General features: G+C 43.9%; 1 protein-coding gene across 1 annotated transcript; it reads left to right on the forward strand.

The window, feature by feature from the left end:
- Nucleotides 1-393: 393 nt before the first annotated feature.
- On the forward strand, nucleotides 394-2,609 carry LOC109757337 (xyloglucan galactosyltransferase KATAMARI1 homolog). Its single transcript, XM_020316159.4, has one exon. It carries the CDS (start codon nucleotides 443-445, stop codon nucleotides 1,910-1,912), a length of 1,470 nt encoding a protein of 489 aa, XP_020171748.1. The 5' UTR covers nucleotides 394-442; the 3' UTR covers nucleotides 1,913-2,609.
- The last annotated feature ends 20,858 nt before the right edge of the window (nucleotides 2,610-23,467 follow it).

A 23,467-nucleotide genomic window follows, 5' to 3' on the forward strand; every position in this document is an offset into this window, starting at 1 on the left:
CGCTCGCACGACACCCACCATTTCCATCATGAGTTCATGTGATCAAGGTTTGGGAGGACGTGACGCACATTACAGTCGCAGAACTACAAAAAACACCTAATCAAGTAAGAGTCAGCCCCATATTCTAAACATCCACATGCTCACATAAACATTATTCCCATATATATTCTTGTGAACGGCTTGTAAGAGTCAGCCCCTGCACGTACACCTACCTAATCAAGTAATCAGGGCGAATTAGTCTAGCGAAATGCGGAACTGACGACGTGCGGGGCACCGCTATTGCATGTCTACCTTAAATCAGTCACCTTCCAACAAAATGCTCCCCGTGCGTCGATCAGTATATAATACACCGTATGGCGGTGGTCGAGCTCCACCGATGAGCCGGCAGCGACGACACACCGCCGGCACGAGCCACTTTGTCCGCCAAGGCGACCGGCGATCAATGGAGATGTATGGCGCTGCAGTTCCCCGGCCTCGGCTCCTCCTCCTTCTGCTCCTCCTCCTCGCCGCCGTGTTTTGGGTCTGCGTACTCTACTTCCGTCTGTCCGCGCTCATCAGTGGCGTGGCGATCGCGCCGATGGAGCGCATGGTGTCGTTCGCAGCGCACTACGAGAGCCGTGGCGAAGACGGGAACAAAGATTCGTGCCGGGGGCGACGCGTGTATATCCATGAGCTCCCGCCGCGCTTCAACGCCGACATGCTCGGTGGCTGCGCCAGCACGGACGGCCGCTGGCCAAACATGTGCGAGCAAGTGAGCAACGCCGGCCTCGGGCAGCCGCTGCCCGAGCCGGAGGATGAAGGCGAAGGGGACGGCGCGCTCTCGGGCGCGGCCGGCTGGTACGCCACGCAGCAGTTCGCGCTGGACGCCATCTTCCACGGCCGCATGCTACGCTACGGCTGCCTCACCAACGACTCCTCCGAGGCGGAGGCGGTGTTCGTCCCGTTCTACGCCGGTTTCGACTTCGCGCGGCACCTCTGGGGCTACGACAATGCCACGCGGGACGCCGCCTCGCTCGACCTGGAGCGCTGGCTCGTGGGCCGGCCGGAGTGGCGCAGGGCCGGCGGCCGCGACCACTTCCTCGTGGCGGGGCGCACGGCATGGGACTTCCGGCGCCACACCTGCCCCAGCCCGACCTGGGGCACCAACCTCCTCTTCCTGGCGGCCGCCAAGAACATGACCGTGCTTGTCGTCGAGTCGTCGACCGCGCCCGGCCACGGCAACGACGTGGCGGTGCCCTACCCGACCTACTTCCACCCACGAGCAGACGCCGACGTCCTGCGCTGGCAGCAGAGGATCAAGAGCGCCGGCCGCCCGTGGCTCATGTCCTTCGTGGGCGCGCCGCGGCCGGGAGACCCGCGCTCCATCCGGTCGCAGATCATCGCCCAGTGCGGCGCCTCGTCCGCGTGCCGGCAGCTGGGCTGCGCCTCTGGCGCCAGCCAGTGCCACACCCCGGCGGACATCATGCGGCTGTTCCAGAGCTCCACCTTCTGCCTCCAGCCGCCGGGGGACTCGTACACGCGGCGGTCGGCGTTCGACGCCATGGTCGCCGGCTGCGTGCCCGTCTTCTTCCACCCGGCGTCCGCGTATCTCCAGTACCGGTGGCACCTGCCGGGCGATCACGCCACGTACTCGGTGTTCATACCGGAGGACGGCGTGCGCGTCGGGAACGTGAGCATCGAGGACACGCTGAGAAGGATACCGGGAGCGGTGGTGCGGAGGATGCAGGAGGAGGTCATCAGGCTCGTGCCGAGGCTGGTGTACGCTGACCCGAGGTACTCGCTCGACACAGTCAAGGACGCATTCGACGTCGCCGTCGAAGGCGTCCTAGAGAAGGTGGCGGCGGAGACGCGGAAAGCCGAAACGACGGATCGCCGGTCGAGCTGGCTAGACAAGATTATTTGGTCCGAGTAACACAATAGGTTGGTATAATGATGAAGTTTTTTTTTTCTTTCTATACCGATGAGAATGGTTGGTCTAATGAAGTATAGTAGTACAATTTTGTGGCAGGCTTTGAGTGATTTGATCGGTAATTACAGGCTTGTACGTACGAAAGGCCACGTACCAATCTTTTTCTTCTTTTTTTGTTTATAAAAAAATGGTCATCTAATATAGAAATTCACCAGAAGTATAAAGCACCTCAAACATATATATTAATAAAAATTAACAACCATTACCGCTATGAGCCGCCAATGCTGCTGTCGCCACTTCCCTATCGGAGTCAGCTTGACCATGTCGATGACAGTCGAGAAGTCTTCGTGCACATGCTCCTAGGACCAAAGGTTTGGAGGCGCAATCATCGTTGTTGAAACATTGAATAGATTTAAAGCACATGACACCAAATCTCTACATCATGCACGCACGACAAGAAACCATAATCTTGTCGCCCCAAGGAAACAACATGAATCTACATCGGAGCTCCGTCGACTACGTCCAGACGGACCAACTCGAGGAGGATCGAAGCCTGAAAGATGAAATCGAAGAAGAAGCACGACCATCCCGCTGAGCGCCGCACCTGCGAGGACTAAACCCCTAACCTAAACTACTAGCCAGAGCGGAGGCTCGGGATTCCCCTCCCCATTGGAAGGTAGAGGGGAGGATAATCGAGGGAAAGGGGAGCAAACACTTCTTTGAAAAATACCAATCATTTTAGCAGCTCATTTTCAATTTTCCGTGTGTCATACATTTATATATCGCGTCTGCTAAATGCCAGACACCTGAATTTATTTTTCGGGCATCAGTCACTTTTTGTGCGAAGCGCGAGGCTGAAGGTGGGGACTGTGTGAGGAGCGCCGACCACGGCAAAGCCAAGCCGTGCATGAGCGGGAGCCAGCGGGAGCAAGTCCAAAACTTGACAATGGGGATAGGGGGTCGCTGGAGCTATTCATCGGTTTTGGGGGGGCGTGTGTGTGTGTGTGTGGGGGGGGGGGGGGGGTGGGCTTAGAGGGATGGCGGAGGCACGCCAATAGTAGAAAATAGTTGGAGGAGGAGGAGGGAGATTAAGCCGTTCATGCTTTATCCAACGGCTACGAGTAAAAGTGACTATTGTAAAACAAAATCAGGTAACTGATGGATAGCCAGTTCCTTTATAGATGTACTACCTCCGTCCTGGTTTATTAGTCTCACTCGTATTTAGGGCCATATTTTGATCGTGATTTTAACTAATAAATAAAAATTATGCATAGTAAAAATATAACATCGGAAACTATGTTTAAATATGAATTCAACAATATTTTTTATGACATGCATTAATATTTTATTATTTAAATTGATGGTCAAAATTTGACACAAAATATGAAGGGGACCAATAAACTAGGACGGAGGTGGTAGAAATAAGGAAGTGCACACGGACACACGGGTCTCCATACATAGGCTGCCTGTAATTTTTCTTATGAGAAGCCTTTTTTTTATGAGAAGTCAGCTTTTCAACCATGCACTAATCACTTCGTTTAGGACTCAACCCTCAACTTTAAAATGGTAGAGGTAAATTTTATTTATCAATTTGAACATGGTGATATACCTTATAGTAAACTTCCTAGCTAATGCCTTCAAGAAAATGATAATCTCGTAGTTAAACAACATCACTTTAATTTGTATATGCAAAGGTAATTACATGAGAATGCTTACATAATTAAAATTTTGCATGTTAATTTTGAGAAAACTACTGATATATCAAAGGTGTTGTTAAACACTGCGCCATGATACAAGTTCAACTTCAGTAAGTGATGAAATCTCAAAAGATATTATTAAGTGATATGTCAAAACCTACCAGAAAATCAAGAAGTTTATGGTGTTAGTACAGGAGTGGAGTTTCCACTAAACATCCGTTATATCCCGAAGGACATCCTAAAAATTTGGACAAGAATCACAAAATACTAATAATTTTGTCCCTTATTCTTCCATAAAGGAAAAATAAATGGGAAAAGAAAAGGAAGAAAACTAGAAATTATGACAGTCCTTCTAAAAACTTTATGGAACCTGTCATTAATAAAGAAAGTGAAACTTGGGATAATCCAAATAAAGTTTGGGAAAGACCAAGAACCCACACAAAGTTGATAATAGTGATGTTATCCTTATGGTAGAATAATCTGAAAAGGAGGATGACAATGTTGAACGTAGTAAAAAAAGAAATAAGGATAACACTTCAAGTCAAGAACTATGATAGAAGTAATAAGGTGGCTAGGAAACATGAGAGCGAGCGAGAGAGAGACACTAGTAGAAAAAGGGCCTACTGTGAAGCACATTAGTCCCGGTTTGTAACTGAACCGGCACTAATGTGCCCATTAGTGCCGGTTCCAACGGCTAGGCGGGCGGCGATCATTAGTACCAGTTCGTGGCGAACCTTTAGTACCTGTTCGTGCCACGAACCGGTACTAAAGACGTGGTGGCAGGCTTGTGTCAGGCAGGGGCCCCACCAACACCTTTAGTACCGGTTGGTTATATAAACCGGGACTAGAGATGCACCTTTAGTCCCGGTTCGTATAACCAACCGGTACTAATGGTCATCCTATATAAACCCCTTCGTCGAGCCAGAGCGCTCTATTCTTCCCCTTTCCCCTCTCCTCTGCTTTCTTCCTCTTCCTCTCGAGCTTACACTCCGTTTTTGCCAAAATTTGTGAAGATTTGAAGGCACCTCATCCATCCAAGTGATCACAAAGATTAGCTCTTGCAATGCTCTATAAGTATAGTGATTTGTGGGTTTTATTTTGGGAGTAATTATATATGGTAGTATTTGATTTATATGCAATTTGAGGTCAAAATAACTCTTAGTTTGCATATGTAGGTGTGGTTTACTTAGTGCCTTCCCGTCTCCATCCTAACCACTGTCAATCGCCCACACTGTCCCGTCGCCGGCACCACCTTGTGGTGAGCCTCTTGTTCTTATCTTTTTTATATAAAAAAAATCATGTTTGTGTGATTTAGATATATAGTTACTCGTATAATTATCTTACCCGTACGTTGTTTGTTATACATAGTGCCATGAACTTTATGTATGAACTTGTATTAATTTGGTCTATTTGGTGTTGTGTAATGAAGATGAGCCGGCAATGGATGTACGATGACCGATGCTCTCCCCAGCCCGTTAATGGCGTGCAAATTTGTCTGCTTGCGGCTGAGGCAAACAAGCGGGCGGATGGTTTTATGCCTTGTGCTGGCCATAAGAATGATCAGAATTACTCTAAGTCAAGAACCATTCACGTCCACCCCGTTTGAGTCCGGTTTCATGCCCCATTATAATGTTTGGATCAAGCACGGAGAAAGATCAACCGCGATGACCCTGGTGATGTCGAGGGCAAGCGCCCCAGGAAGAAGATAGGCCAAGGTGATGTGGTATGCTCCTATAATACCACGGTTGAAATGTTTGTTCCAAGACAAATAGCATGCCAAGTTGATGCGATGGCACAAAGAAGACCGTAAGAAAGACGGGAAGTTGAGAGTACCCGCTGATGGGTCGCAGTGGAGAAAAAACGAGAGAAAGTACTGGGAGGACTTTGCAGGTGACGCAAGGAATGTATGGTTTGGTCTAAGCGCAGATAGCATTAATCCTTTTGGGGACTTCCGCCGGTTGGTTGCGGACACGTACCATGCTAAATGACCTTGAAATTGAAAAGCACTACAAATAAACTCTGAAAAGGTTGAAAGTTGGCATGGTATCATCATTTCACCCACATAGCATGTGCAAAAAAATAGAGAGGATTACGGCAAAAACTGGATGCACTTCGTGTACAAACTGGACAATGTCTTTCAGAGTATCAGGGTTTCGGACGAAAACTCATCTGTTACAAAGGCACTTCATTTTTTAAAACTTATTACAACTCCAGACTTTTTGTGCGTTCAGTACGCACCGTTCAAAGCCACGTCATCAACTTTCAACCCTTTCTGACACCATTTGCTATTTTTCATGCATTTAATGATTTTTTGAGCTAAATGACCCTGAAATTGAAAATCACTAAAAATGAACTCTGAAAAGGCTAAAAGTTGGCCTGGTATCATCATTTCACCCACATAGTATGTGCAAAAAAGTAGAGAGGGTTACGGCAAAAACTGGATGCATTTCGTGTACAAACTGGACAATCTTTTTCAAAGTATCAGGGTTTTCGGACGAAAACTCATCTGTTACAAAGGAATTTCTATACCTACTAATAAAGCAAGGTGCGTTTCTCCAATTTTTTTATCCGTTCACCGTCGAAAAGTTTTTCTTTCTTTCCGAGGTGGTACTAAACTTTTGTGCGTCCTTCCGCTAGAAAAGAAATAAGATTTATGCAGAATACCGACATTGGGCTGCGCGCGCTCCGGCCCAACGAGGCTAGCCAATTTATTATTGCCCAAACCGTTGGGACGGCCTTATTTGTCGCACAGGGCGCCTAAGACTGGGCCGGCCCGTTTCCCCTTTTTCGTTGTTCTATTTCTATTTTTCTTTTTCTGCTCCTTTCTATTTCTCTTTTATATTTCTTCCTTTTTTCCGTATTTTTTAATTATTTTTGATGAAGTAAAGATTTAAAACATATTTAGAATTTCAATATTTTTTAAAATATTCAAATAATGGTCAGAATTCTAAAATTTTATTCCATATTGAGTAATGTTTGAAACTTTTAAAATTTCCCGTTTCCAAATCTTCCCAATATTCAAAAAATGATCTCCTTTTTAAAAATTACTTTTTATTTTTCAAAAATCTTCAAGATTTATTTATAAAAAAATACATTTTATAAAATGTTCCATATTTTAAACAATTCTTGTTTTAGTGAAATGTTCAAAAATCGGAAAAATATTTGCGTCTAAAACATTTTGTATTTTTTGAATGTTCCCTTAAAACAATTCAAAAAATCAAAAAATATTTGTGTTTTTGTAAAATGTACATTCCGAAATATTGTTTGTGAATTTCAAAAACTATTCATGTTTCTAATTGTGTTCATGATTTTCCTAAGATATTGGAATTTGCAAAAACAATGTTCGCATATTTCTAAAATTGTCCAGGATTTAAAAATTGTTAATGTTTCCAAGAATATTCACCAATCCATATTTTTTGAATGTTCAAAATAATCAAAAATATTTCTGATGTGACACTATAGTATTTTCTTAAATATTCACGTTGGCCATTAGTTAGCGGTGCGCGTTCGTTCTTTGCTGGTTGACTATAAATGAAAGAAATTGTGGACACGTGCCAATAAATTATGTTATTTGGCGTTAGTTAGAGCAAAATTATTGGCACTTGAGCACTAAAATAATCAAAGAGAATAAAACCTAAAAAAGAAGGGACATCCATGCCTGATTATGCTCATGAAACGGGATTTATGCGTTGCAATTAATAATCCACCCGGTCGCCGTGGTAGCATAGAGTGGTCGAAGCAATCATGTCCCGAAGGTCGCTGCGCAACAACCAAATGAGGAGGCAGGCACAACCCTGAGACGGATGCGAACCCGGAGGAAAAAAGGCATGAGTTGGGTGCTCGCCACCACGCCGACCAACCCAGTCACTATCAAGATTTCGCGTGTCAAACATGTCCAGCGAGAAGACCATAACTTCTTGCCCTGTCGCCTACCATTGTCGAGACCATTTTTTTGGATGATGCATCAATTTTTTTCCTTTGCTTCTCGCAAAAAAATATCCCTCCCGTTGCAACGCACGGGCATATGTGCTAGTCATAACCTAAGTATTATCAATTTGAATATAATGATAAAACACACTAATATTAAACATAAGAAAAAAGAATCACAGAAAAAATATTTTTATAGTAAAATTATTCACAAACTAGTGATTCACACAAATAATTCAAATTTCAAAACTACTGGAACTAACAGAAAGTTTGTATTTTTTTTGTACCTAAAGCAAAAATATTCACAAAAAAACTCTAATACTGCAAAAAAACAACTCACAAATAAATAAAAGAAAATAAATAAAGCAGAAAAGAAAAAAAATTAAAAAAAGCCCACATACTAGGCCGCAGCGGCCTGCATACGACTAGAAACGAAACCTGTAGTTGGGCCAGGATGCAAGCCCGCAAGGCCCAGTAGGCCCACTGGGAACAACAGCAGTTTAGGGCCAGACACTACAGGAATCAGCTACTTTGCCGTCTGCCATGGCAGACGGCAAAGGCAAGGATGGCGGACGGCAAAGGCCTTTGCCGTCTGCCGCGGACGGCAAAAGGCTCCGGCAAAGTAGGCTACGGTAAAGAGCTTCTTTGCCGTCTGCTTTCTGAAGCGGACGGCAAAGGGGCCTTTGCCATCAGCGGCTGACGGCAAAGAAAGCCGACGGCAATAAATGTGTTGTTAGTCCGTTAGGCGGCTAACGGCAGCCTTTGCCGTCCGCCGCTGACGTCACTGCGGGACAAGCCTTTGCCGTCTGCCACTATAGGCAAAGCCTTTGCCGTCCGCCGCTGTAGGCAAACTAACCAAATGGGTCAGCTCCCAGGGAGCACAGGTGGCCGCCGCGTGGCTTCTTTGCCGTCTGCGCCAGACGGCAAAGGCGCCTTTGCCATCAGCGGCTGACGGCAAATGTGCCTCTTTTTTCTGTTTTTTTAATCCAGCAATTTTCACAGCAAATATATGACATATATATATATATATATTTCACAGGGCTATTTAACAGCAAACATATGACATATCCAGCACATAAGTTTCAGCGTGCATACATATATAGTTCCATCCATTCATACATAGCAAGTTGCACATACACATTGTTCCATCCATACATATTACAAAGTTTCATCAAGATAGCAAGTTCCATCATAGCAAGCTAGAAGAATACTAGAGGAGAATGAAAGAAAAAACAAGCACTCCATCATAGCAAGCTAGCTTCCCTGAAGTGAATGAAATCTGCAAAAAGGCAAAAAGAAAGTTAGAAAAAGGTGACTAGAAGAAGAAGTATATGCCATTTATGAGCTAACTTAGGTGAAATGGATCATTTATGAGCTAACTTAGTTAAAATGGATCGTTTATGAGCTAACCTAGGTGAAATAGATCATTTATGAGCTAACTTAGGTATAATGCATCATTTTAGAGCTAATCTAGGTAAGATGGGTCATTTTGGAGCTAACCTAGGTGAAATGGATCGTTTTTGAGCTAAGTTAGGTGAAATGGATCGTTTATGAGCTAACCTAGGTGAAATAGATCGTTTATGAGCTAACTTTGGTAAAATGCATCATTTTAGAGCTAACCTAGGTATGATGGGTCATTTTGGAGCTAAACTAGGTAAAATGGATCGTTTGTGAGCTAACCTAGGTGAAATGGATCGTTTATGAGCTAATCTAGGTAAAATGGGTCATTTTAGAGCTAACTTGGGTAAAATGCATCATTTTGGAGCTAACCTAGGTAAGATGGGTCATTTTGGAGCTAACCTAGGTAAAATGGGTCATTTTAGAGCTAACATAGGTAAAATGGATCATTTTGGAGTTAGTCTAGGTAAAATGGGTCATTTTAGAGCTAACTTGGGTAAAATGGATCATTTATGAGCTAACTAAGGTATAATGTGTCATTTTAGAGCTAACTTAGGTAAAATAGATTGTTTATGAGCTAACTAAGCTAATTATGCCATTTTTGACATAAGTAAGCTAAGTACATGTCATTATTGAGCAAACCTAGTTAACTAAGCATACTAGAGCTAACTTAGGTCATTTTGGAGGAAACAAAGCTAAGTATAGATCGTAAAATGGATGGTTTTGGAGGTCAGTAAGCTTATTAAGTCATTTTGGAGGAAAAGAAGCTAACTCTAGGTCATTGTGGTAAGCATATTGGAGGAAATAAGGCTAAGTCTAGGTCTTTATGCATTTGTTAAGCAAAACACTAGAAGAAACTTACCAGCGCCCACCATCTTTCAACACCTGCCATGACAAAGAGTAAACGAAATTAGTACAACATAAAAAAAAATACCGACATGAATAATAATATGTATATCACTTAAGTGTATCATCATCAAGTACAACATAAAAAAAATTGAATACCTGACACTACTAATAATCTCGATCACTATCATCAATAAATGCATAATCATCATCATCACTATAATCAATGACGGGCTCATAGGGTTCAGTGGCATCAACATGTGGAAGGCCACCTTGACGTAATCGATCAAGCATTGACAGGTCATCCGCAACAGTAACCTCTTCTTGTTTTGGCTCTTCTTGTTCCTCCTCTGGGTTGATGTCGGATTCACTGTCGCTGTCTACTTCAATGTTTTGGGGTGAAGTATAGCGGTTCTTGAAACGCTTTTTGGAAAGACGTGTCTCTTGGAAGAATTCTCCTTCATATGTGTCTGGGTTAATGTGAGGTTCATAATCCTCTTCCTTTGGGGGAGATAGTCTAGCACGTGGCGGCACTTCATAAACGACATCCCAACCTTTCAGATTTGGATTAGTTTGGCAGGACCATGGTAGATAGAATACTTGGGTCGCCTGTTGAGCCGTAATATAGACATCAGGAACATCTAAATGGGTGCTTTGTTTGATTTCAACTAGCCCTATATGTTCATGAGTCCTTCTAGTCTCCTTCGGCTGAAACCAATAACATTTGAAGAGTACGACATTCGGTGGGTTGTCACCATAGAATAGAAGTTCATAAATTGCTTCAACTCTCCCATAATACTCGGTACCTCCTTCGCCGATAGCAGATACACAACAATTTGTAGACCGTCGTTCGGCCATAGATAGCTCTTTACCATAGGTACGAAAACGATACCCGTTGATGTCGTATTTGTAAAATGAACGGACCTTATAGTCAAAACCATTAGCGACTTGTCTCAATTCGGCGTCCATAGACTCTGAATTAGCCTACAAATTTAATACGAAAGGATTGTTGCATTAGGCAGAAATTAGCGAATGAAATGAAATGGTCTAATAGAAATTACCGTTTGTCTGAACCAAGAGATGAAACCGGGATAGCCGCCTCCTTGCTTTGCGAGAAGCTCATACTCTTCGACGGAATCCTTTTGGATCACCGCTCCATACGAGAATATGGCGACGTATCGACTGTATGAAATATCCAGGAATAAGAGCAGTTCAAAGGAAATAGAAGTTGCGAAACAATGTACCGAGAACTTACTCGATGTACGGCCGCACTTCTGTCAGGTTGTTGAAGATATACAACGTAATGGTCCGCCATTCTTCGTTATCCAAAGATACTGGTTTCGAACCACTGGCTGGTGCGAGATTCCCTTTGAATAGGCTGAGGTTGGATCCACACTTTTGAGGTTCGTCAGCATTGTACCGAGGCTTCGGATTATGCAAATGACGATTTTTGGCTTCGTAGTGTGCTGTCACGAAGTTTGCCGCCTCCTCAGTGATGAATGCCTCAGCCATCGATGCTTCAATTCTACGTTTATTTTTACATTTTTGTCGAAGCGTCTTCTGCATCCTCTCAGTTGGGTAGCACCAACGATTTTGCACGCCCCCCCCCCAATCTTGCCTCGGTCGGGAGATGCAAAATCAAATGCTGCATTGGATTAAAGAAGCCCGGTGGAAATATCTTCTCTAACTTGTAGATCAACTCCGGCACCAACTCTTCCATTTCTTCTAGCACGCCAGACGATAGTTCTTTCGCACAAAGAACACGGAAGAAATAGCTGAGTTCTGCCAGTACTAGCCATTCATCCTCAGGGATGAAGCCACGCAACATCACCGGCATTACCCGCTCAATCCATATGTGCCAATCATGACTCTTGAGACCAAATATCTTCAATTTATCAAGACTCGCTCCCCTCTTTAGATTCGCTGCATACCCATCGAGGAACATCAACTGCATTTTCACCCACAAGATAATTTCCCTCATAGCTGGCCTTCCAAGATTGAACCATGCCTTTGGCTTCGTCCAGTTCTGCTTTCCTTTCGGTTCTTTCATGTTTTGTAACGGCCTATCACATAGCGCCTCCAGATCGACTCTAGCCTTAGTATTATCCTTTGACTTCCCATCCATGCCAAACAATGTACCAAAAAGTGCCTCGGCGATATTCTTCTCAGTGTGCATCACGTTGATGTTGTGTGGGCAAAGGAGGTCTTTGAAGTAAGGCAGATCCCATAAGCATGTCTTGTGAGTCCAGGCGTGCTTAGAATTATACCCCTTGAAGTACCCTGGATGCTCTGGATCTGGCTCAAGAGCGTTTAACTAATCCAGGGTCTGTTGGCCTGTCAACGCAGGTGGTGCAGAGTTTTTGACAACTCTACCTCTGATGAAGTTCTTCTTGTCTTTCCTGAACTTATGGCGAGGATCCAGGAACTGTCTATGCATGTCGAAGCAAGAAAACTTGCAACCGGCCTGAAGCCAACAAAACTCAAGAGCTCCCTTGCATGTGGGGCACGGGAACCTTCCATGCACACACCAGCCAATGAATAGCGCATACGCCGGCAAGTCATGCGTCGAGTACATGTACCAGACACGCATTATGAAGTTCCGTTTGCTATAGGCATGTATGTCTTGAACCCATTATCCCAGGCTTCTTGCAATTCTTCCTTAAGCGGCTGCATGTACACATTCATATTTTTCCCCAGATAGTTGGGCCCTGGAATTATCAACGTCAGGAAAATGTTCTTTCTTTGCATAATCTGTCCGGGGGGAGATTAAGTGGAAAGACAAATACGGGCCAACAACTGTATTGGGCTGCCGTCAGACCAAACACACTGAACCCATCCGTGTTGATGCCGACTCGAGGATGCCTCGGATCTGCCGCTTTGTCAGCATGTATTTCATCAAACTTTTTCCACGCAACACCATCCGATGTGTGTACGATCATCATATTCCCATCTGCATCTAGTTCGGTTCTTTTGCCCGTTTTGTGCCATGTCATCTGTCTGGCCGTCTCTTCGACCATGAAAAGACATTGAAGTCTTGGTACGATTGGCATATACCAAAGAACACTAACGGGGATTTTGGTCTGTGTCTTCTCACCCATACCGTTGTCTACCACAACATACCTGGAAGACTTGCAAATGGGACAATAGTTCAAGTCCGCGTAGTCAAGCCTAAATAAGACACATCCTTTCTCACAGGCATGTATCTTCTCATAGGGCATCTTCAGTGCACGGAGGGTTTTGTCCGACTGGTACAGGTTTGCAGGCATTACATGGCCTTTGGGTAGAAAGGGTCCAAATACTGTCATCATTGCGTCGTAGCATTCTCTGCCCAAGTTGAACTGAGCCTTCAGAGCCATTACTTGTGAGATGGCATCGAATTGACAAAGCTCAGTGTGCTCGTGGAGCGGACGTTTTGAAGACTCCAACATTTCATTGAAGGCCTTTGCAGATTCCTCCATCTCCTCGTCCGAATCCCGAGCATCATCGAAGTCTTGCACCATGTTTTCCATCCCGGTACCATGCTCGTCGGTGCGACAACGATCCACCTCAGCTCGGTCACGTTGGGCAGACTCACCATGATATGTCCACACCGTATAATCGGGCGTAAAACCACTCTTCTGCAGGTGTTTGCCCATTTCAGCCTCTGTCCTCTTTTCCCAATTGCCGCACCGTAAACAGGGGCACCAGGTTTTGGCCATTTGCAAATGCGGCTTGCACAAACCCCTTGGTTTTTGTGAACCATTCAGTGCTCCATTTGGTCTGACCAGTGTGACCGGTGTACATCCACGCACGATCACTCATCTTGACTTTCAGAGCTACTGGACACACAATAAATATATATATATATATATATATATAATTCACCATGTATATATTCATCAGTTGATCTACTTTGTCTATTTTATTACGTCCATGCAACCTACACTCTAATAGGTAATGATAGGTCCTAATCCCACCCGAGTATGTGTAGATTGGGTTCATTTTCCCATGCTATGCTCCGGATCCGACGCAAAATTTCGGTAGCACCTCCCCGCTGTTCTCCTGATACACGTCTCTGCAATAAACAGAGAGAATGTGTACCCGGAGAACAACAGGGGAGGCACTGACGAAATTTATGCGTCGGATCCGGAGCAAAGCATATGAAAAAACGAACTCAATCTACACATACTCGGGCTGTCCATGGATAGCATTGGACAATTTGAAAGAATCACGGTTATAAATATGCAAATGCATGCATATTTATAACTATAAAGCTTTCGAACGGGAGACACATATTGGTTACGCATACTGATGATTGACACCTATAGCTAGCAAGTTTCATTGGCACGAAGACCGGAACAGAGCAAATGAAGGGGGAGGAGATGTCATTTGTGCTCACCAACGAACGCAGGGGCGGAGCTCGTCAAACGCACGGGGAGGTCGTCAAACACCACACCCTCGCAGCGACGAAACAACTGCACATTTGAATCCACCCGATAAACACAAAAATGTATGATGTTTTGCATAACAAAATCGAAAAATATACGACCTAACTCATAATTCACAAATATATGACCCCGCCGGCCTCTGGAAGGCCAAAGAGCACCTTCTACATATTCTTCTTTTCTTCTTCTTCTTCTTCTTCTTCTTCTTCTTCTTCTTCTTCTTCTTCTTCTCCCCTCCTCTTCTTCTCCTACACCTACACTTTCTTCTTCTTCTCCCCTCCTCTTCTTCTCCTACACTTTCTTCTTCTTCTTCTCCCCTCCTCTTCTTCTCCTACACTTTCTTCTTCTTCTTCTCCCCTCCTCTTCTTCTCCTACACTTTCTTCTTCTTCTTCTCCCCTCTTCTTCTTCTTCTTCTTCTTCTTCCCCTTCTACATTTTCTTCTTTTCTTCTTCTTCTTTTTTCATCTTTTTTCTACTTCTTTTAATTATATGACTAATTATCTAAAACCCATGCACTAAATCTAACAATAACACATATATATCTAGCACTAAACCTAACACTAACAATTAAACAGCAAAAAAAGAAAAAAAATAACTCACCGGACCGCGGGGGCGGCGGCGACGCCGGGGTGGTGGGGCGCCGGGGCGGCGGGGTGGTGGGGCGACGGCACGGGGTGAGGGCGGTGGCGGGTGGCGGGGGCGGCGGGTGGTGGGGGTGGCGGCGGGTGGCGGGGGCGGCTGGTGGGTGGCGGCGGCGGCAGGTGGTGGGGGCGGCTGGTGGGGGTGGCGGCACGGGGTGGGGGCGGCGGGGGCGGCGGCAGGGGGTGTGGGCGGCGGCGGGCGGCGGGGCGGCGACGTGGTGGCTCGGGGAGGAGAGAGGAGAGAAACAGAGAGATGGATCTAGGGCGGGGTGGGTCTCGCTGTTAGGTAGGTTAGTTCTTTGCCGTCAGCTTTTTTTCCTCTTTGCCGTCCGCTAGCTGACGACAAAGAGGGGGACGTTAAGTTTTTTTAATCAGCTCGTTAGTGGGGACCACCATCCTCTTTGCCGTCTGCTATCTGACGGCAAAGATTCTTTGTCGTCCGCTAGTTGACGGCAAAGAGTAGGCAGATGGCAAAGACCGTTCTTTGCCATCTGCCTACTCTTTGCCGTCCGTTTTCTGCAAGCGGACGGTAAATACCTTCTTTGTCGTCAGCTAGCGGACGACAAAGACTTGGCAGACGGCAAATTAGCTAATTTCAGTAGTGAGAAGTCTGCATTAGAGAAGAGCTCGAAGCAGCAGCCGCGGCTGGGTTTATAAACCAGTGCGGCTGCCCTTCGCTTGGCGAGGTGGGAGTAAACTTTGTGCAGCGCAGGGTGGCAGCACACCCCTTTAGTATCGGGTCGTGGCACCAACCGGTACTAAAGGTGCGGTCTTTAGTATCGGTTGAAGCCACGAACCGGTACTAAAGGGGGCCGCTTCCCGCCGTTTGGCCTGGCCAAATTTGACCTTTAGTACCGGTTGGTGGCTCCAACTAGTACTAAAGGTCCATCCTATATATACAACACTTCAAAAAAATCAGTTTCATCTCCCACTTCTTCAATCTCTTTCGACATCGCCGCCGCCCCGTACGCCGCCCCCGTCTCGCGCTATCGCCCGTCGCTGTCCCCGTCGCCGCCCCCGCCGCGCGCCGCCGCCCACGTCCCCGTCGACGCCCCGGCCCGTCGTCGCCATCCCCGTCGCCGCGCCGGTCGATCGTCGCCCCCCGTCGCCACCCCGGTCGCCCCGCGGTGTAAGCCCCCTGCGCACGCCATGACCGCGCCCCGATCGAGCCCCTGCTCGCACACACACGCGCGCGCGCGCACACGCACACACATTTTTTTACTTATTTTTTGTTTTTTGTTTTTTAGATTAATGTCAAAGTTTTAGCTAGCTAAATGAATTAGATTAATGCATGTCAATTTGTTAATTAGATGAATTACCTAGATAAGAATGTTAGATTAATGTCAAATGTTAGATGAATTAGATAGAAAAGTTAGATATTAATGTCAAATGTTAGATGAATTAGATGAATTAGCTAGATATTAATTAATATTAATTAGATGAGTTAGTTTTTTATACTTTTAGTTATAGATGAATTAGATATATTAATGTTAGATTAATCAGTAAGTGCTTAGTTGAATTAGTAAGAAAATTAATAAGTGCGAGAGGGCGACGCTGTTTGGGGAGGGACGCAGTCCCAGTTGCCGCGATCATCTGCCACAGCGAGCGGGGCGGACGAGGCGGCGACGGAGCACAGACATGGAGGACGGCGGCGCATCGATGGGAGATGGGTGCGGCGATGCATCCTGGAGAGAACTTTTTAAATTGCTAGGGGATGAGATCAATCCTGGGGAGAATTTTTTTAATGGCTAGGGGATGAGATCGATCGGAAGCAAATGCGTACAGGAAGGTAATCGTGGTATTGGTGTGGGCCGTCGTCCCACAGCGTTTTCTTTCTTATACACACGTACGCTAATTTAAATCTTAGTGGTTAATTTTTATTGGTATTATTAAATCAATGGATATAAATAGATGACGTATGAAGAACTATGAAAGCCTCCTCTCTTTAATATTAGGTAAAAAAGTGTACATAAATACTTCAGAAATTTATTCTCATGTTTTACAAAAAGAATCATAATATTTTAGAAAAGGGGTCAACGTGTGTTTAATAATATTCACTTTGTATTGAAAAATGATCAATGTGCATTTATCAAATGTTCGAGATATATACGAATAAATGTTCAACGTGTATTTAAAAAATGTTCAACATGTATCTAAAATTTTTCAACCTTTATACAAAAGTGTTCAATGTGTATTTAAATAGTCGACATGCATTTTAAAAGGGGGGAATAAAAGAAAGAAAAAATATGAAAAAAGTTGTAAGAAGACCGATAAAGCGAAAGAAAACTGAAAAGATAGACATAAAGAGAATAAGAAAACTAAAACAAAAAAAAATCATGGTAAAGAATCACACAGAAGAAAAAAGCTACAAAAGGAAAAATAAAAGAGAAAGAAAGAACAAAAAAATTGAAAACCAAACAAAAACAACTTCTGGAATATCGTTGTAAATAACGCTGAAAACCGCTTTCCCAGAAAAACACATAACAACCAGAAAATAAATTCTCGGGGCATAGCTACTGGGCCTAGACCACACTGAGTCGCGCTAAAGGCGAGAGCTAAGTTCACCTCGCAGAGTAAGCGAGATATCTCTATGTCAGTTTCCCTAAAAAAACGAATCTCTCTGTTGGCGCAAATAGTATCAGATGGATTTAAGCCCACTTTGTTCAAATATTTGTTCAACATTTTCTAATACTTATTTAACATTTTTAAATACTTGTTCAACAATTTTTTAAATGTGTGTTTTGAATAGTGTTTATTGTATATATGTGTACATATTTTTAAATATAAATAGAATTCAAAAATAAAGCAAAAAATAAGAATAGAAAACAGGAAAAAAAAACCAAAAACAGGCCTTTGCCTCTCGCACAGCTGGGCCGGCCCATCTGGGCTCGCCCCGACGCGAGGCGTGCCTGTCGAAATCACTAATTGAGGAGTACTCGTTGAAAAAATAGAAAACGTGTTTTTTCGTTTTCGAGAGGCACGGTGACCGTGCCTCTCGTGAAAGCACAACCATGTCTCTAGCGGAAGCAAAATCGTGACTCTCGTGGAAGGAAAAAAATAGAAAACACATTTTTTTTGTTTTTGAGAGGCAAGGCCGTGCCTCTCGTGAAAGCACAAGCGTGCCTTTCGCGGAAGCAAAACCGTGCCTCTCGTAAAAAAAACAAAAAACACATTTTTTTTTTCCGTTTCCGAGAGGCACGGCCGTGAATCTCGCAAAAGCAAAAAGAAAAAGAAAACGCATTTTTTCATGCAATTTTTTTTTCAAAATATTTTTTGAACCAAAAGCTAAGGAAGTGCGGTGAAAACCCGAAACGTCGAAAAAAGGTTAAAAAGCCAAAAACGCGTGCGAAAAAATAAAAAAACAAAATCCGGAGGGAACACCCAGAGCACGACACATGGCGAATGACTGAGAGCACGCCAAGTGACGCTAATCGTTGTGAGGCTTCCGAAGGAGCGCTCGTTAACTAGTTGCTCTCCGTGCCCGTTCGATCATGTAAGGCGATAAATAAGCGTGCCACCTATAGGCGCCCATTGGAGAAGTGGTGCCTACAGCGACCAGCAGCAGGCCGCGGCCCATTAAGAAGATCGCTCAGACGCTCCCTTCTTTTCGGCTGGCTGAAAAAAAACACACTCGCCTCGTTGGATTTTTTTCGGGCTGTGCTGTGCTGCTGGTTCAGGAAAATGACCGGCCTCCGGTTTGTTTGCAATTTTAAATATGTTTGGGTAAAAATTCATAGATTTATTAAAAAGTTTGTTGATTTTGGAAAAAAAAAGTTCACATATCTGAAAAATGTTCATCAATTTTGAGAAAGTTCATTGGAATTAAAAAAGTTCATCAGATTGAAAAAAGTTCATTGGATTTGAAATAAAAAGTTCATTGAATCGGGAAAAGTTCATTGGATTTGAAAACAAAGTTCATCGAATTGAAAAATGTTCATCGTTTGAAAAAAAGTTCATCTATTTTTAAAATAATTTTGCCAAAATTTTAAAGAGTTCATTCATTTTGAAAGAAAAGTTAATCGAGTTTGAAAAAAAGTTCATTGAAATTGAAAAAAATAAATCATTGAACTTTAAAAAATTCATTTAAATTGAAAAAAGTTCATCGAATTGAAAAAAATTCATCAGATTTGAGAAAAAGTCTTCGATTTAAAGAAGAAGTTTAAGAATTAGAAAAGAAATATCGTCTATTTGTAAACATTTGACGCATTTAAGATAAAAAAGAAGCAGGAAAAAAGGAAGAAAAAAACGCAGAAAACATAGAGGGCATTTCCTATACATATAAAAAGGTGGAAAGGAGGTTTGTTTGCATGAACGGCGGCGGTGGCGTAGTGGTTAGTGCTTTCATTTTTTGAGTGTCAAAACAGGCTGGGGCCGGTTTGCGGAAATAGTAATAACTGCAGCGCCAAATAGGGTCGATTCCTGGGTGTGCGCACTTTCATTTGCTCTCCTTTTTTGAATGTCAAAACAGACATGCGCCGGTTTACGGAAACAGTAATAACCGGCGTCTGCAATGCCAAATAGGGATTGCCCGAGCTCGGGGTTGCATCAACGTCAGACAAAACATAATATAGTGTGGACCTAGGGCCCATCAAACAACAAAATCTACAAGGGCCCATGTGGGTTTTATGTTAATTGGTGTGGTGGGAAGTTAATTAGTCGCACATTGCTAGTGTGGGGGGGGGGGGGGGAGTTGAACCTCCTTATAAGGGATTCTCTTCCATATGCTATTGAAATTTGAGAAGAGAAGTGGTTCCCGTGCGCTCCTCCGCCTCGTCATGCCGCGCCGCGCCGCAGGTTGCGACAATGAGCCGAGCCGAGCTCACACCTATGTGTTTATTTTTGCCGGTCAGGAACGAAGAGTCCCTAACAGAAAAGCACGATCTGAGACATCGGATCATGGGATGTAATCGACGTGGGTCCATCCCACGTCTCTCCACGCGACCGCGCCTATATATTGGAGGCGCCGACCAACCCTAGCCGTCACGAAACAATCCACGCCCACTATCGTTCCCTTTGCTGCTGGCCAACCCTAGCAGACAAGAGCAAGCTAATTTCATAGAGGTTGAGGTCCAAGTACCATTATTTTTTTCGGAAAAACTTCTGATCTATTTATCATCAATCTTAACGGAAACGAGCATCAGAAATTCTAAAAAAATACATTCAAATTCTTAGACCACCTAACGAGAACTATAAGCACTGACGAGCCGAAGGCGCGTCCCCATCATCATCACTCACTCGCCGGAGCTGGGCAAAACTTGTTATAGTGGACAGTCGATAAAGAGAGGCGTTGATCGAAAGGATCTAACCTGAAGACACGCGAATGTACACGGACGAAGACCGGATCTGAGCGGATCCATCAAAGACAACTACCGACCAAATGATGTGAGATCCGTCGAAGACACACCTCCACACGCCCTCCGCATATTCTGTCTGGTAAATATATCGAAGCTTATGAGTTATTTGATCCGTAGATGAAGGAGATGAGATAATTCTTTTCGTTGAAACTAGCACATATGCCCGTGCGTTGCAACGGGAGAGAAATTATTGTGCCCGCTGTCCATTGAAACTACCGTCATCATGGCGTAATAAAATTCGAAAGTGCCACCTAAATATGTTTGTACGTTGCAACGGGAGAAAAAATCACCTCACTCTCCTATCCCAGTAAGCAAGTGACGATTTAAGCCTAAACACGGCCTAAAACATAAGCGATAATTTGATTTATGATACACATCAATTATTCCCAGATGAATAAAAATTGGGTGCTTTCACCATCTTTGCAAAAGGCTACTTTGCATGACTATTCAACAATCAATACTATAGAAAAGCTAACCTTGATTGATCAATGTGAGCTTGCATGGGTAGTTGTTCAGTTAGTCCTTTGCATATACCAAGATATGCAAATTAGCATAAGTAAGTATCAGTTTTCCTGAAAGCATGATGAAAATAATAATATGATTTTGGCCTTGAAGATGAACAAAAAAAGTAATTCTCCTTGAAGATGAACAAAGAAAGGTAACATGCATGCTAATTTGCATTGCACTGAGAGGATCCCAATCCTTGCAAAATATTTCTCTAGCACGTTTCGAGTTATGCAAAATCCATATTATGTCACATAGAAATACATGAGCCGGTGAAAAAAGGGAATTGTAGGAATATGAAAATACCTCATTTTCTCCTCCTTATAAAACAGTTACTTATTGTGTAGTCAGTTTAGCTATGAAAACCTGACATGGACGCTCGGATAGGAAGAGCAGAAAAGAAAAAAAAATCAAACAGCTATTAATAAAAAGACTAACTTGACTCATTGAAGCTAGGGTTGTGCACCTGTTAGTTGAATCACGTGCAAGTTCTCAGGGAGCAATTAATCGAGCCATGTAGTCGCCCCGGATCGATCCACCAGCCTGCTTGACATGTACTCATGTGTTTAGCCAGGAAAGAATCAAGCTAGCCGGCACCCTGCAGCTCGTAGCTAGTTCGGACTTCCATGTATATTTTTTGGGTCAGGTTACGACGTGTGGCCGGACACTTCGCTTTTTGTTTCAATTAAGTTTCCTTTAAAGGTACGTCCTGGTTTCGTTCATATTGTCCCGGTTTTCTTTGTTTGCACCTATGTTTGTCACAAACAGACATAACTAAAAAATAGTGCACGTAAAAATACTCAAAAATGGTGTGAACTGTTGTTGCATGTGCCATTACGCATCATGCAGAGAGAGAGAGAGAGAGAGAGAGAGAGAGAGAGAGAGAGAGAGAGAGAGAGAGAGAGAGAGAGAGAGAGAGGAGGGAGGAGGAGGAGGACAGGGAGGAGAGGATCATGTCCAAGTGCCATCTCTACATTTTCAATTTTCATCATCGCTTTGTATTCGCAACCCAGAAACCTCAGTTCACCTACTATGGTACTGCCCGGAGGCGCGGCGGATCTGTAGCACTACGGCCGGCGGGCTGCGCCGCCCTCGACCCGAACACTTGGCCGGATAGCAACCGCTCGGAGACATTCTGGTCTCATATCCTCAATGCCACATCTGTTGAGCATCAGAAAGGTGTCCGGTCTCTCACCATACTCATCTCATGGGAGCTTTGGCTCGAACAAAACCGCGGAGTGTTCCAGAAGAAGATAGCCTCACCCTCGACCATCCTCCAGGCAGTTCAGGGATCCTTGGAATCATGGAGACTGGCGGGAGCAAGATGCATGCAGCACCCCTTTGGGGTTCCGACGTGAGAGAGCACCCTACCCACTGTGTTCCCTAGGGCCTCTTTCTTTTCTCTGAACTTCTTCCTTCAGACTGTGCGTACGGCCTTGTAAATATTGCTCCCTGCCTCACAATATAAAAAGCCAGCAGTTGCTGGTAGTTTCAAAAAAAATACTCAAAACGGGACGAAACAAAGCGAAACCAAACCAAAAATATCTATTCCCTTTAATAGTATGTATAGATATAGATTGTACGTGCTAACTTAAATTCATGTGTACATAACTATAGTTATGCCTAACTTTTTCTATTTTTAATCTTTTTTTGGATTTCTATCTTTTAACCTCAACCGTAAAAATCAAGATCTTTTTTTCGCGGGGGTGTAAAATTAAGATCAATAGACCATATTTTTTATGCTGAAAGTATACAGATCAAAATAATATATTCATTTTTTAGATGTATGATGACCTATGACTTCTAATTTGCTATAACACAGCCGTGACCATGCAAAAAAATAGCAACACAGCCGTGCATAAGTGGGAGTCTATCCGGGAAAAAAAGTGGAAGTCTATCGTGAAATAGTTGGCTTTGTGAACAGCCAATTCAAGAGAGAACGTCCATTATAGCACAGATAATGTTATCATGTGCCTTACCCTTTTTTGACCGAGTGAAGAATTGTCTTCGGTTTGCTATTCCTTGTATTCATATGTTTGTACTTTCCCTTTTAGGTTTAGAGTCGGGATGTGGTTAGTACATCTTTTTCCTAGTATATGTATACGTGACCATGGCTATAGGTGTTTTAGAATCCGGACGTGCCTAGTATTTTTTTTCTAGTACGTGATCATGGCCATACGTGTCATGTGTACCTAATATTCTAATATTGTCGTGTGTAACCTTTTTCAAAAAAAAATCAAAACGGGACAAAACAAAGTGGAACCAAACCAAGAATATCTATTCCCTTAATAGTAAAGTATAGATTTAAAGGAGACTACTAGTTGGCCTGTCAAATTCCTAGAGTACATCTTAAGCGAAGTCTACATACATTATCTCTTTTTTCGTATAATTTTTATGCTGAGAGTGAATAAGCTAGTCATGTCCCCGTCGTCGATCTGTTGCTTAGCTATCAGTCAGATCGTCGTTCTGTACATCGATTGCAAGTCAAGTGTGACTTTGAGACGTATGTTGCACCGCCCACGTTTTTTTCCACCCCTCACTGTCAACCTTATCCTCCACTATTTCAGCAGTACCATCTCGTTATCCATCTCATGGAATTTAGTGCTATAGTCAAATACGTACAGCCTAACTAATTAAGCTAGAGGTTGCTTGTTTGACCTGACCGCATCTGTGAAGATATCGTGTGGCGACGGTGCACCAATCTCGCTGCATATCTTCATCCATAAATACAGCACCCGAGCGAGCCTCCGAGCGGAATCAAGTAGTA

Source organism: Aegilops tauschii, chromosome 3 (assembly GCF_002575655.3).
Source record: "Aegilops tauschii subsp. strangulata cultivar AL8/78 chromosome 3, Aet v6.0, whole genome shotgun sequence".
Lineage (NCBI taxonomy): Eukaryota > Viridiplantae > Streptophyta > Magnoliopsida > Poales > Poaceae > Aegilops > Aegilops tauschii.

Excerpts from the sequence above, each read along its gene's own strand:
- LOC109757337 (XM_020316159.4), top strand. The coding sequence starts at position 443 with ATGGAGATGTATGGCGCTGCAGTTCCCCGGCCTCGGCTCCTCCTCCTT.